The sequence below is a fragment of the Mchenga conophoros genome, unplaced genomic scaffold (assembly GCF_057382185.1).
Source record: "Mchenga conophoros isolate Kocher_MC1m ecotype Shallow Benthic unplaced genomic scaffold, M_conophoros_male_GT1.1 unmapped_scaffold_5, whole genome shotgun sequence".
Taxonomy (NCBI): Eukaryota; Metazoa; Chordata; class Actinopteri; order Cichliformes; family Cichlidae; genus Mchenga; species Mchenga conophoros.
Genome location: NW_028182332.1, coordinates 367,761 through 383,892, shown reverse-complemented (window position 1 = coordinate 383,892; position 16,132 = coordinate 367,761). Strand labels below are relative to the sequence as shown.

The following is a 16,132-nucleotide window of genomic DNA, read 5'->3' as shown; positions in this document are numbered from 1 at the left end:
ACAGATAAAATTATTTCATGATGAGAGCCAGGCGTCAGGACTGCCAAAATGAAATAAATAAATATATCATTAAATAATTAATTAAATGTGTCAATAATTAATGAAATGTGTCAATAATTAATTAAAATGTGAAATACATAAATAATTAATTAAATGTGTCAATAATTAATTAATTACATGTGTCATAACTATTTATTTAATTAATTAATTCCAATTTTAATTCATTATTGCCACATTTAATTAATTATTTAATGGTGTATTTAATTAATTCATTATGGCAGTCCTGGCGTTCCATAGACCCTCCCTGCACAACTGAAATGATCAGCAGCTCCTTGCCTTACTTGACGGTTGATCCAGGGACAGTGGCTGCAGTCTCATTTGTTTGGTAGCCACAGCTTTTGACTTGTTTGGTTTGACCGTTGGCATCCATGATCTCTTTTCAAGGTCCTGAATAATCAGGCCTCATCTAACCTTGATGGCCTTACAGTCCTGTATGCACCCATTAGAGCACTTCACTCCTGCTGTTGTTCCTAGAGTATTTAAAGTAGAATGGGAGGCAGCGCCTTCAGTTTTCAGGCCCCTCTTCTGTGACCTTATGCCATTAGACTAACAGTAAATGCAACAGGAAGCAGCACAGCACTGTGTTGGTGTTCTCACGTCTCATGTTTTCTTGTGTTTTACGTGACTGTTTTAAACCAATGGTGTGTGTTCTGCTTGTGTGACAACAAGATTATTTATGTTAGACTTAAATCAGGGCTTTAAAAACACACAAAATGACTTTTGCTGTTGTGACTTCAACAGACAGAAATGAATCATCCTATTAAAATTCTGTTTGTTTCATCTGTCTGACGGTGGGAGGAGCAGTCAGACCGTCTGGCGAGTCGTCATGTTGGCACTTTGTCTCACAGTTTCATGTCTGCTTCTGTCACTTTTATTCTGAAGCTTTACGCTGTCTCATTGGTCGCTGCAGGATGAGCAAGGTTTAAAATGCCACCAGTGTGTTCACACCTGATTAACAACGCAAACTTCACCTCAGCAAATGACAAGTCTGGCATAATCACCACCATTTTCTATCATCTTTATATCCTGAGCTTACAACTCCACTCTTTAAACACTTTCTGCTGCTGCCTGCAAAACGCGCTGCTGCTCAGCGGTCGGCCCTGATAAGAGGCTTAACACAGCGGCGGGTTTTACAGGAAGTCTCTGGGCGCTGACAGGGTGCCTCTGCAGGGGAGCTTTCAGAGAAGACGCAGACACAAGTGGACTCAGAGACTGAAACCCGCAGAGTCGGTTCAGCCTGGAAGTCAACAACAACTCCAAATTCACGTGAGACAAAACCAGACCTGTGTAATTAAAGAGATGGATTACTCGTCCGACGCCTTCTCTTTTATTTTCCACAAAAGTTGATACGTATTTGTTGAAAACGTAACGAGCTGAGTTACCATGATTCAAACCCCAAAAGGTTTAAAAAAACATTTTAAACATATTAAATGTTGCCTTCTCTCCCCATGCTTGTTCAGTTACATGAAATTATGATTTTATTCGTTTCCTCACGTTAAGATAAAATCCTCATAACAACAAAAAAACTGAAACATCTGAAGCTCGGGATACAAACACTGCTAAAATTATTAAGTTAAGCATTCCACACACACACATGTGTACATATATATATATATGTGTGTGTGTACACATTAGTAATCTAAAGGATCCTTCATGACTGAGTACCCGCTGTCAGCAGACCCTTTCTTTGTGCTACATGTAGTGCTGTTAGCTTCTTCAGCGTGTCAGGTCCTGCTGCTGTCCAGCTCTGCGCTTGTCTGCTTTGGTGATGGCGACCGGCTCATCCTTTAGTCCACCAGTCACCGTTAGTGTCATGTGACACCTCTCTCTCTCAGATGTTCTTCCAGAATTGCTCAATTTCAGCTCTGGATGGGAATACACTCGCTGCTGTTATTCTCCTGTAGCTGAGCGCGCACCGTGGATGGGATGGATCTTTTCAGAACAGACCTCAGCTTCTCTGGTATCTCACGTCAGCCTGGTGGCCGGAGCTGTGAGCATCTGGCAGAGCCTCAGTTATGGAGAACTTGTTTCCACTCAGGACCCTGCTATGCCTTATTTAACCAGCTAACTAGTTAATCTTGCAATCAAGTGCCCCTATGATTACTGTGACAATGGTGTATATAGGTTCACTGGTTTCAGTGGTTCACTGGTTTCAGTGCATGCTAGTACAGTTCTTATATAGCTCTCCTGGAGTACTCAAAGCGCATTAACCCCATACACACCCATTCACACAAGCACTGAGTGCTTTTCTAACTATCATTCATCCACTCCGATGGATGTGGAGAGCAAGTCGGGTTAGTATCATGGATATTTGGCATGCAAACTGGGGGAGCCAGGGATCAAACCACCAACCTTCCAATCAGCAGCTGACCTGCTGACCTGCTCTGCCTCCTGAGCTGTCAGACTGTGGGCCAACTGATCTTACAGAGCAGCAGGAGGTGTCAGGCTCACATCAAGTGTCCGACATAAGGCTTCTTAAACCACTTATGACTAATAACCTTGGGCTGTATTACACTATGGTACATAAAACTGTTTAGAAATCCCTATAGTAATATTTTCAATGCTGTCATGAAGGCAGCTACACCTTTCTTATTAAGCTGACAATGAGGTCATGTAGAGTAGGGAACTGCAGCACTCCTACAGGCAGCGTGTCGTCAGTGACAGCAGCTCGTTGGAAAATTAAGACGCGTAAAAGTCAGGTCTGAACTCATTCCAGACGAGTACAAAGTCAGCCTTAAATCATCCATTGGTCAATAATCAACAGGGACGTGTCCCAGATATGATCAGGTCACATTATCTAAGCCAACATGTTCAGATTAGGTACTGTAGATAACAGCAATGTTATGTTTGTCCATACTGCCTCCTGTTGCTGCCGTTACGGAGAGTTCCAGCAGGTGTCGCTGTGGTTCTCTTTAGATGTTATGTGTACTTCCTGTTACGAGTGTACGGACGTTCATGTTGGCTGCTAATAAACGCCTGGCATACAGTTACAGCGGACTGGTTATTATAAGCAAAACCTACAGGTACCAAGTCCACTGAAAACCTCACCGAGAACCAAGTTCTAGTCAAATGTCTTCACTTTTTAAACAAGTCAAGCAATTCAGGAAAATCTACGATGACTCAGGTCATGTTAAATATAAAGTGACTAAAGTGCAATAACTCAAAAAATAATAAAGCTCACCTGTGACCAGGAACGTGCAACGTCCTGCCCCGGCCTCGTTGGTGATGTCACAGGTGTACTCGCCATAGCCCTCCCTGTTCAAAGCTCTGACGTGGTAGTTCGTGTCGTCTCTCTGGTCACTGAACTGTCCGACAGTCAGGAGGCGGGTGCCCAGCTTCCACTCATATCGCAGCAGGCGAGCCGGATGAGCTCGCAGCAGACGGCAGGTAAGGCTGAACGCCCGGCCGAGGGCCTGACGGATCTCCGTGTGCTCGGGCTCTACGGCGGGAGGGACTGCAACACAGAGCCAGGGAGGTTTCTGACACTACTGATTTCAGGCTTTCTTCACTTGGTCTCATTTTTGTTTTTAACCAATATTACAAACTTCACACAATGAAAACCAGCATAAATATTATATATAAATAAAATAATGGAGAAATGGCATCACTTCCTGCACTTCAATCATACAAATCCAGATCTTACTCAGGGCTGTGTTCACTTCACTGTTAATGAAGCCAGAATGGCTTGAAAATAGCCTCTTACATATTTATAGGATTTAAACTCAGATGTGCGTTGGTGCTGCGGTGCTCCGCTGAGGTGCACTGTGTTTTTAAATCCCTCCAGCAGAACTTTAACAGAAGCTTTGAGCCGAATTGCAGGTGTCACTTCACAGATTAACATCCTGATGCCAAACAAGGAATAAAGAGAAGAAAAGAGCAGCTGCAGCAGCCGTCCTGCGACCTTTCTGCAGACAGGAACATCATCTGAAGGATGGAGAGAACCAATAAGATGTAAAAGCTCACGAATGTCTCAGAGAAGAAAAACAAGTTGACTTTCGTGGTCAGGACGGGTGGAGGTGGCACAAAAGCACTCAAACGTGGCGTAATGAGTGAGGAGTGACCCGGCTCATAGGGTTTGCAATGGTACTGTAAATGGGAAGGTAGGTAAGCATTTCCTGGTCCTTTTGGCTTCTAACAGGGCCGAGATTTACAAATGGACTTTGTTATTCAGTAAAACTGAAGCGAGCGCCACCGTGGTTTCACTGGAAAAAGCCCTGAAGCCACGGTGCCACTTCCTCATTTCTTATTGTACCTGCACTGAGGGTTTGAATTCATCTCAATCGGATGTAAGTCCAGACTTGGAGCCAATCAGAGGTGGACTCTGGTGTAGTTTGGATCTTCGTCCTGCTGCACCCACACTGAACTTCTACAGGATTTATGGTTGCATCAACTACAGCAACGTGTCCAGGTCCTGACACAGTAGGACACTTTCAGCAAATCACCCTTTTGTTCTGAAGTGCTGTGTTTACGCCAGATGTACAAGGTTCAAAAAGGTTTTTGCCTCGTAAGCCCAGAGAATATCTCCCCGAGAGCCCGAGGATCCTGCAACCACAAACTCAAAGTCCTGTAAGGTCTTCACTGAGCTGCTGTTTCTGGGCAAGATGTTGAGCCCCAAATTATGGTGACACGTCGACTGTTCTGCTAAGTTCAATAAAGCAATAGTGTGAATGTAGCTTGTAACGTATGAAAAGGCTTTGAGCAGAGTAAACGTTACTCTGGCACCTGAACCATGAACCACACGAGCCATTAGTCTGCTCCACTCAAGGATCCAGGTTTCACTCAAACAGGTGATTTCCTGAGATGGTGCACAACTCATCCTGTGTACATGAGACACACACACACAGACACACACAGACACACACACAGGTCTGAGGTTCGTTTCGAGCCCCTGGACATGTTTCCACGACCTTCTACTGAGAGGGAAACACAGCAGGAACATGTAAAGGTCAACCGGACGCTTCTGCCTGATGCCGACCTTCAGCCAAGCCCTCTGATTGGTCAAAGAAGACTTCTAACCCTGCTTTCCCATAATACACTGCTGGACCCAGTCCCAGCTTGTTGATGAACTCTGCTCTTTCCTGCAGTTTGAGCAGCTGCTCCACGAGACACTTCAGGGCCAAACGAAGAACAATTTAATGTACGAGGTAATCTCAACAGAATGCAATGATGTGCGCATCACTGCAATGCTGGATTTTATTAAAGATAATAAAAATGTTGAAAACGAGATTCTGGGATTTTAGTGGAATTTGTTTCACATTGTTTCATGCAGCAACCTTCTTTAATGACACTGTAGGCGGGAGAGTGGCTGTTGTTTCAACATCCGCTCAGCAGTTCGGGGCATCTGTGTCACGCTTTTCATGCTACAATGCAGCGATGGCCATGTTTACCACATCATACTGTCTTTGGCAAATGAAAGCTGCTGTTAGGATGCACTCAGAGAGATGCACTGACCATGATTCACCTGAAGGCAACTTACTGCACATGTTGCCATTAACCCTGAGAAAGCACCAGCTTTGAGTTAAGACCTGCACATTCCTGTGCCTCAGAGGTATTTTAATTGATCTGAAGTTTGTAATCATTTGGTTTTAATAAAGCAGCTGCTCTCCTAGGCTGTAATATTTTCCAGAGAACAATGGGTCAAACGTCCAAGCCCCCCCCCCCGTCCCTTGGTGTGATTTTAAACAGCTGCTACAGTACGGAGGACCACAAGAGCCAAACAGTTCTGTGCTTAATTAATGAATTGTAGAATAAAATCTGCATTTGTGAATTCATTTTTGAATTCCAATTTAATAAACTGATTTTAAAAATGCTTTTTAAGTCTTCATTTCAAAAAAAACATTTTCGAATTGCACTTTAATAATAATAATAATCAAAAAAGGTTAACTTGTTTAACTTGTCACCACCACACATCACTGTCTCCTCTGTAATCCAGTCACATCCAGTAAGAGCCTGTGAGGGATTATTGTCAAAGTGAACCCTGAAACAGCTCATTTGAAATGTTGCTCACAAGGTTTTGTGCTGTACAGCTCGCTTCTCGCTCACAGATTTACTCGTGTTTATTTGTCTGTCAGCAGGTTTCTCGAGGCTCAGGGAGATTTTCTATTCACGTACACTTAGAAGTTAAATCTGTGTCGCTGTGACTTAAACGTTGTTTCACTTATTTCAGAGTAATCCACCTATAACCTGACTGTAATCTGCTTACTGTGGCTGAACACCATTAAACACCTTCTGTCTACAAAAGTCTGATTTCAGTGAAAATGGAAAAAACATTGTGCCATGTTTTTATGTGATTCTATTCTTCTATTCATTTTTAATATGAAATGTTTGAAAATGTCTAACATTAAATCATTATTTTACTTGTTGTAGAGTATTTAAAAGCAGAGCCTTCAGTTTTCAGGCCCCTCTTCTGTGGAACCAGCTTCCAGTTTGGATTCAGGAGACAGACACTATCTCTACTTTCAAGATTAGGCTTCAAACTTTCCTTTTTGCTAAAGCATATAGTTAGGGCTGGACCAGGTGACCCTGAATCCTCCCTTAGGCTGCTGGGGAATTCCCATGATGCACTGGTTCTTATTCAATCACTATGTGCTAATAGACCTCTCTGTCTCTCTTCCGTCCTGTCTCCCTCTCCTTAACCCTTAACCCGGCAGATGGCCCCGCCCCTCCCTGAGCTTGGTTCTGCCGGAGGTTTCTTCCTGTTCAAAGGGAGTTTTTCTGTCCCACTGTCACCAAGCGTTTGCTCATACGGGGAGGTCTGACTGTCTTACTGTAGAGTCTTTACCGTACTGTGTAGGTGGGGTCACAGAGTTTTCCTAATCTATTAAAACATGTCTAATAATTGGTTTTATTTTCAACCTACATTTTCAGCCACCTTCTTCTTAGTCTTCAGATACTAGATTGGTTTGTTGATAACATTGTTGAAATGTCAGATTTGGATGAAATCTGCTCGGCATTTAATAATGTTGACTTGTCAGGAAACGAAAAGGAAAAATAAAGCATCACTAAGAAGATTTGTTTTTCAAACTATGAGTCAGGTTTTGTTCCTTAAACTCAAAGCCCGGGCTGCTGATTTCCTGTGAGTGTCTGCGTCGACGCTCTGCAGAACGAGGCCCATCCGAGCTGCAGAGGAGATTTGCTCTGACAGCCTTTTAGTGCGGCATGAAGCCAGGAGCTGCAAGTCTTCCCGTCACATCCTGTGATGCTATTTTGTGCGACGCAGCAGCCTGCAGGTTAGACAGAGCGTGACTGGAAGGTGGTGGATTCAGTTCTGTCCGAGACAGGCAGGCAGCATGTGTCCGTCAGCATCGGCCCGAGCGCCCGCGGCGGTGAAACGCGTACCTGCTGAGCTGCAGCTGTCGGTGTGTCTTTCAACTGATCTGCTGTTTGTATCAAACTGATCTGGAGCTGTCTGCTCTGGTGATCGGTTTGATCAGTGTGACATTTCTTCTGCAGGGCTTAGGAGTCAGCTCCACAATGCATTCTGGGTATTTTAGGGGCTAAAGCAGCAGTTGTTGGTGGCTGTTTACATGAGCAGCAGATGTTACGGTGTGAGCTGCAAGGAGATCTTTGACGGGAAAACGTGCAGTAATTATGCATAACAGACTTCCCCTCTGATAAATAATCACGTACACGAGTCCTGCAGGAGCTGAACCTCAGCTCATTACAGCAACAAAATCAAGTAGAGTTCCTGTTAATAACAGTTATTGTTGCAGGAAGTGCTGTGGTGTCAATGCCTCACTCATCTACCAGGCTCAGCAAACGTGCCCCTCACAGATTTTTGGACACTTCATAGGCTACGTTCACACTGCAGGCGAAAGCGCATCAAATCCGATTTTTTGACCCTGTGCGACCATCTATCCGATCATGGTGTGACAGTGTGAACGGCACAAATCTGATATTTTCAAATCTGATCTGGGTCACTTTCGTGTGTGGTACTGAATCCAACACATATCCGATGTTTCAGAAAGCGACTGCTGCTTGATGGTCAGGTCGCATTAAATCCGTCTTTTACATCACCGACACAAGACAGGCGCCAATTATCAGCGCCGGAGAAGACATGGTGAACGCTTCCTGGACATCCAGCGAAACTCTTGGGAAGACAACGTAAACATTTTATTTGTTCTGTATATTCTGACAGAAATCTGCAGCTATCCTTTGAAGCACCGCTCCTCTCTAAAACAGCAATAAGGATCATTATTAGGTTATTTACATTATTATGTAAATAACAAAATAACTTAAAGCAAAAATTGGGAAACGTAAAGTCCGAACTCTTTATATTAAGGCCATCAGTCAAACATGCTGTTGCTCTGGGTCTAAACAGAGCACGCTGTGTGTGACGTCTTCTTTTGCGCATGCGGGCGTGTTGAGCGTTCACACTAGAGCGCGTTTGCTGTCGCATTTTATTTGTAGTGTTAAGAAGCAGACAAAAACATCAGAATTGAGCATCACGACCTGCAGAGTGAACGTAGCCAGCCTGTAAACTCAACTCTTTGAGTGGACGTCAGTGAGAGGAGCCACGTTGAGTTTGAATGAACACCTGTTACAGGAGCAATGATGGTTTGTTCCCAGATCTGCCTCCACGTTCTCCGAGACACTTGAAAGAACTTCAAGAACTTTGTCTGGGAATCCTGATGCCTGAGAAACTGACTCAGCCTTCTGCTTCCTGGCTACAGCTCACTGATGAATAAAACTATGTTTCTGAATGTTGTGACATCGTGGAGCTGTGTGTGTGGCGGCTGAGTGACGTATGCGTGTTACCCACACTGCACCACCAACTGTATCAAGGCCTCTCTGGGCTTGACGTTGAAGCCGTTGTACTGGCTCGTCTGGCAGCGGTACGTCCCGCTCATCTCTCTGGTCACGTTGCTGATCCTCAGGATGCCGTCGTAGCTCTCCGTCTGAACGGAGCCGTCTGGCATCAGTGCCGTTGCCGCCGCCGCCACCCCGCTCTCCTCCACCCGAGACCACAGGATGATGGGTTTGGGTTTTCCAGAGACCAGGCACTGCAGGTCTACGGTGTCGCCTTCCTGAGCGATGAGGTGAGAGCGCCCCCTGGGGACGGTGAGCTCTGGAGGAACTACAGGGACAGAGACAGGATATCTGCTAACTGCCAAGGTTTGGACCCTTCAGAATAAAAGAGGAGCAGGTCTACAGCTGTGCATGAGAAACCCCCGCACACAAACACATCCTCCAAACACACACGCACATATTTGTTTCAAACTCCACTGCAGTTTGTTTCAACCTTCAAACATTTAGTAAACACTTAAACTAAAAATGTAAACTGCATTAAATTACAAATAAATGAATCAAATAAATGAGCTACTAACTCTTTTACGCTGCGTCCGCACCTACACGGGTATTTTAAAAACGTTTCTATGCGTTTGGACCTTTCGTCCACGTAAACGGCATTTCGAATCACCGAAAACAAGTTTTTAAAAACTCCTTTTTTGCGTTCACGTGTGGACGATTCAGCGATGCTTCGTCTCCTGCTTTGCGTTGGTGTGGGCGCCCCGTCAAAAACCTGTCCGTGATGCCAGCAGTGTCCAAGTGTTTTCTTTTCTTTTCATACCGCGCGTGGTTGTTGAAGGAAGAGGAATAAAGTCCAGTGCTTTCTAATTAGGGAGCATTAATCCAGACTTTTGCCTAACGAGCTGGAGGAGGCGCACCAGGAGGGTGACGTGGAGCATCCTGCTGTGGCGCCCCTCATAAGGCTGCAGTGGGTATAATGCCTTTGCTTTCTGACTCATCTGTGAGGTTAACTTTGCCTCCACACACAAAATGTTTTTGTTTCGTGTCTGATGGAGAACTCGTCCTTCATCTAGAGTGACACTGAGAGAGCTGCTGGACTGTTCTAGCATTTATTTTCCTTATGGGGATTCAGGAGTGACCCAAGCGTGACCTTCATGCGTCAGCAGGCGTCACGCACAGTTTGGACTAAAGCGGGAGTTCGATTACCCCCGCCTCCTCTCGGGCTCTCTGACTGTTTCTTTCACTCTGCCAAGGTCATGAACAAACAGGAAGCCGCCGGCAGTCGTTCATCTGCCTGACATCTGTCTGAAGGTCTGCTCCTCTCTGTATCTGCAGAAGCTCAGAGCTTTGTACCACAGTTCAAGGACTAAACAACTATTATTTTAATCTTGGTGGCACAGAGGAAACCAGCCAGTGACAAGTGTACATGAGTTCATTCCCACTGTATGTTTTTGAAATGATGCAGGATGCGTCAAACAGCTGTCACAGATGACAAGGTTCAAAGAAAACAATTCAGAGCTGCAAGATATTATTTCTGAAAACCCGATATGAGGAGTGGGCGGTTTTATAATCAGCCTCAGTTCTGTGTGCGGCAAAGTTCACGCTTTATCTGAATGCCTGTCATCAGCAGCTGTGAGGAGCTGCCCTATGCAGAGCTGACGAGCTGGCTGAGCGTGGTTCAGGGGTGACCGACTGCTTGGCCTTCAGTGCCGCAGCCCCATGTCCAATCAGGCTCTAGCGTTGATCACAACAGCTGCTTCGAAGGGGCTGCCAAGTCACCGGGGCAGCTGTGATTAGTGTGTATTTCATTAGCGTGCATATTTGAGCTGGCAGCTGTTTGTTAACTCCACCTACCATAAGAGCTGGCCTCACCTGTGGTGGATGAAATGTTGACATCAATGCTAATCTCTGGGGTTCCTCCGTTCCTTAGTGATGCCACACAGGTGTAGGTGCCAAAGTCGGTGAACTTGAGGTCGATGATGTCGAGGTTGGTGGTTCCCGGCGAGACGTCTGTGTCAGTGTGGGTGATGACCATCCGCTCTGAACTCCTCAGAGGCCGCCCGTTCTTCAGCCAGCTGAACTGCAGTTCCTCTGGGGGCGTGGCCTCTACCTGGCAGCTGATCTTCACCTCCCGTCCAATCTGGATATTGTCATCATTGTGGTAAGGGTCAGGTGTGATCCAAAAGCGACCTTTACGGAGACCTACGTGACATAATGGACAAAGAAAGACAAACATTTGGGGACAGAGAAGATGAAGTAGAGGACACAAACACTAAAACACATCAGTGTCCTCGACCGAACTTCCAACATATTCAGAGAACAATCCGGTTGTAAGTTGACAAAGAAGATGCAGTAAAGAAGATGAAGATGCTCAGGTGTTGTGGTTTGATGTGTCTGTGGAGGTGAGGGCTGAGTGTCCGTTTAAATAAGTGCGACTGAAATAAACAACGTGCTTTATCTGAGGGAGCGTGAGTCCTTGAACGTCTCCGACAACAAGCGTTCAGCTTTATTCTTCATAAATAATTTTACTCCCAGCAGGAAAAAAAAAAGACAATTCATCTGCCAGGTAAATTTAAAACCAGACATCAAACACGAGTGTGTGAAGAGGAGCTGAAAAGGAGTAACTTTATTACAAGTGTGAGTTAGCTGTCAACTATGTATCCAAATAAAGGTGATATTTGGGGGTATTTATGGGGCCAGCCTTAGCGTGGACCAAGATGAATATCAAAAACGATGAACTGCCGAACAGAGTATCTGACTCAATGAGCCAATCTGAGCCTAGGAATGAACTGAAAGAGCAGCAGTTCAGCAGCAAGCCGACGGAGGGTCCAACAAGTTTGACATTTACCAGAAACAACCGCTGTTTTGTGGAACTCAGGTCCTTAAATTATTCAAAAGGCTGCAGCATCAACCTGACGGATTTATGAACAGTGTCCAACTCAAAACCTGCAACTGAATTTTTGCGACGACCAGTCAGGTTCTTACTATCTATTAGCATTTGTCACGCGCGCATTTGAACAGAAATGTTAGCTATATTACAAAGTACCCCTCTATATAAAGACTCAGGGGTTGGATGTTTTATGATCATCTTTCAGAGCATCCACAGCTTTCCCTGGATGCTCTTGTTTCGTTGGGGTTCAAATTGTATTTAGTAAATCTTTAACCTCCAAAGACCCGAACTCTCCCACAGCAGCATTTTTAATTTCTCTTTGATGTTTGAATATTGGACCCGATGAATCTAAAAACAAAGAGTCACCAGATTTGTTTTTACCCGATTTTTGTTCCTAAGAACAATGAGAGCCACACATTATTCGTTTTAAATTTTGATGGAACAGTGGCAGCATAATGTCCTCGTGGACAGTATTTTGGTCTAAATGACCCAAAATGTGATGTCCACATATGTGGGCGCAGGTCCCAGGAGGTTAATATACTTTTTAAAGTTTGTAGCAAAAGCTCAAAATAATGACAGCAGTGCTCCCTCCTGGCAGACACACCTAAATGCTGCACCACTTTGTCCTTGAATTAAAGCATTCATAGGATTTTCCAAAAAGTTGACCTTTGACCTTGAGGTTGTAGTCACTGTGAATCGAACTCCTCTGAGATTTTTAGTATCTGCGTCACCTCGATTTAACTTATTGAATTCACAATTGTTTCCATTTTAAACTGACTGGTTCTTTGCTGGTGGAGCACTCAAAGCCCTTCACAGGTGTCGTAGCCCCGAGCACTTGTTTTCTATCTAACAGTGCATCAGGAGGACCTCAGGATTCAGTTCATACATTGGCATGCAGACTGGGGCAGAAGGATCTAGATCAGGCAGATGACCTGCTCTACTTCCTTAGCTAAGGCTAAGTCAGTTTACTCACAGGGTTCGTACCTGTACACACACACATTTATGTATATATCGTGCTACAATTCACATTTGATAAATGTCGCCATTAATTCACTCTGACTTTTGCTGTTTTGCTTCCACCACGATAAAATGCACTTCATGCACAGCTCTCTCTCTGCACGTCAAGAACAGCTTCCCGTCTCAAATCTCTGTTTTTTGCATTCGCTTATTACCCATCAGTCTACCGTTGCTTACAGCGCTGCCGGCTGCTGTCTTTGTTACTTAAATGACCTCAGACAAGAAAGCCTCATTTCTGCTGTTCACTACTGAAGAAATTTAAACTTTTTCAAATTATGCAATATTGCAGAATATTTTTAAGTTTCTCTGCTATAAAAATCCAGGCCAGGAAAATCTCCTTCATGTTTTTCTGTTTTATCCTCAGTTACTTTGACACAAAGGCCTCTACTGTCATGCTCACACCTCTGTCAAAGTCCCACATGTATCAGTTCTGATAAATGATCAGAATTATAATATTTCTGACTGTCTCAGGCAAAACTGAATCGAATCAGGACCTTGTGAATCAGAATTGAATATAGAAATCAGTGATGATGCCCAGCCCTCATGAGCAGCCTAGGCCTGACAGAGGGGATGTAGCTGTGGGTAATAAGAAAAGATGAAAAGAACTATTGATACATTTTTTGTTAAGTTAAGGCCTGATCTGTCTGAAATTCATAACCAGCTCTGACACGGAGCCATCAACCTCTGAATGCTGAAAAAGCACAGTGTATCCAGGAAACACATTATATGCTGCGATAACTGCCCAAGTGTCCCCTCTAACACTGCCTTTCAGCGGCAGCAAGCGGGTCGTCGGAGGAGCCGATGAGATGATTAAGTTTAACATTGTCTACAATACTGCCAAAGAGTGCCAACGCACTTTAAGCACAAGCACTTTTTCAGTAACTTATCTTTCCTTAGAAATGTGCTCTAAATAAAGAACTTTGTGTTGACAACATTGTTAGTGAATCATTTACAAGTTAATATTGTCTGTGTGGACGGCAATTTCCCCCACAAAAAAGTGCACATGTAAAACTGCGGTGTTAAGCAATGCAGTTGAAAAATTTGGGTGTGCCTAACTGGTGGGGAATGGGTTAGGGTTAGTGGTGCGCCTTTTTTAAAAACCGTGGCAGAAGGTTAGTCTGGAGCCCTGACTCAGTAATTTGTTTGGTGGCACAATGGTTGTTGTGTAGGCTTGTTTCCCACGTCAGTATCTCATTAGTTCCTATCAGAGCAATGACACCCACATATTTTGTCTTGTCTCTTCATATTTTAAATTATTAGAATCACCCTTCCTGCTGTAGAGCAACTAATCCGTCTGAATGGGGCTTAATTATTACTGAAGCCATTTGTTCAGTTTAATCCTGGGACCGTCAACAGCAACGTGCTGCTCTTCACTCTAACTGCTGACAGGATTCATTACCCTCATCACGACTGTTCTGTCCAGACTGATCCGCGGCATCACGCGTGATGAAAACGCTTCATTTTCTGATTCCTTCATTGCAGACATCATTCTAGGTGATGAAAAAATAACAACGTTTACAAAGTACCAAAGTGGCTCCAACTGAGACTTTACTGCTCAAGATGGTTAAAGAAGTGTAAACGAGTTACTGCGTTTTAGATGTTGCTTACTTTTTCCAATCTGGACACTGATGAATGCTGCACTGGGAAAATGGGTGAGACCAACAGAGGATGTTTGCATTGACGCCACTTACATGGCGGCTGTGGACCCAGGACCTTCTTGCTGTGAGGCAACAGTGCTACCCACCAGTGTAACACTAAAACTGTCTATTGTCACTACAAACAGGATCGATGATGCTTTGCCTTTGATCCTACAGAACTCGTGTCACATTTTCATGTTTGTTGTACATGAATTGTTTGAATCTGTGTGATCAGTGTCTGTAGGAGTTTTTATAGCTCCTTTAGTGCATTAGCAAAGAAATCTTGATGATGATGGATCGTCAGGACGATGTCTGATGTATAAACCGGTCCAGTTACACCAGTTCACACTCACCAGCACGTTCAGATTATCTTGGATAAATCACTTTGTTGTATGAATATGCAACGATTCACCAGATTCTTGTTTTGTTAATCCATTATTCATGTGAGTCTGTGTGTCATTCACAGGGAAATGTTGGCATATTGAATAACGTAGTTAAAGTCATGAACTACATCAAAGCAAGCACCCCTACACTCATATCTGCTCGAGCAGCTTTGATGGATGCAGAGATGGATGTTGGGCACAAATGGTAAAGGATGCTAAAGGATGGCTGCCTGTCCATCGTTGGCCAGAGTTGGAGTTACAAGAGCTACTGCTGAGGTTTCTTTCAGGAAAAACAAGTCCTAACCAGCAGCACATTTCAGTGACAGGGTCGCAAATCGTCCCTTCAAGTTGACAAAGTAGCTGCATTCAAAGCCAAACTTGAATTGTGGGGTTGCCAAGTGCACAGAGGGATATTTGACATGTTTCAAGCATTAGCAGGGCCTTGGGAAGAGATGGAGGCAAAATTCTCCCAGCTTGTGCGAGACCACACATCTCTGCTTTCAAAAGAGTTCAAGCGGTACTTCCCAACCACAAAAAGCCCCCGAACTTCAAAAGAATGGATGCACGGCCCATTCGTGAACAAACCAGGTGAACAGAGCGTGTCTGTGCAAGAAGACGATCCACAGCTGCAAATGATGGTGGCCTCAAAAGTACCTTTTAGATCAGCGGTCCCCAGCCTTCTTTGTACCACGGACAGTTTAATGTCAGACAATATTTTCAAGGACCGGCCTTTAAGGTGTGGCCGATAAATACAACCATATAATATGATACGACCGAGACACAAACGGTGGTATTTTGTAAATATAATAATAAACCCGAATTCACTGTGTAATTGTGTAACTTTATTAGCAGCCTCCTCCTAAAATGCCCCAGTAACACTGAGTAACATCCTCCTCTCTGCCCCTTTATGCTCTCTGGTCGCTATGGTAACGTGTAAATCTTTACAATTCTTTCATAACACACGGGAAAGACCCAGGGAAACCGAGTTAACGATAAAAACCCTGAAAACCATAAATTTCACATTCGAGCCTCAACTCTTGCGGCCTGGTACCAAACGACTCACGGCCCAGTACCGGTCTGTGGCCCGGGGTTGGGGACTAACATGCTAGCAGTGCACAAGCGTTGTTTTTTTTTGTTTTTGTTTTTTTCCCCTTTTCATACCGCGCCCCCCCTGCAATGGCTCTGCGCCCCCCCTAGGGGGCGGGCCCCACACTTTGGGAAGGTCTGCCTTAACACAAGCAAATGTTTAATAATCAGAGTTTATTGTATTCACCAGTTCCCTAAAGAAAGTTTCCCATTGAATGTCCCCATTTAGGTTAAAGCGGAGTGTATTTGTGTAGAAACGCCGCCAACAATAATGAGTCAGGTGTAACAATGACTATAGTTTTTAAACACAG

General features: G+C 44.3%; 1 protein-coding gene across 3 annotated transcripts in view; it reads right to left on the bottom strand.

Moving 5' to 3' along the window:
• Positions 1-16,132, bottom strand: part of LOC146546194 (MAM domain-containing glycosylphosphatidylinositol anchor protein 2-like) — a 154,683-nt gene that overhangs the window by 49,769 nt on the left and 88,782 nt on the right. For all 3 annotated transcript variants that reach the window (XR_014891017.1, XM_085266636.1, XM_085266635.1), the window contains exons 7-9: positions 10,681-11,010; positions 8,822-9,136; positions 3,242-3,514 (exon numbers count right to left, since the gene is read on the bottom strand). Coding sequence is in view for 2 of the 3 variants with exons in the window: in XM_085266636.1 (XP_085122762.1) it covers positions 3,242-3,514; positions 8,822-9,136; positions 10,681-11,010 (918 nt within the window). In the remaining variant the exon portion in view is untranslated. The remainder of the gene's footprint in view (positions 1-3,241; positions 3,515-8,821; positions 9,137-10,680; positions 11,011-16,132) is intronic.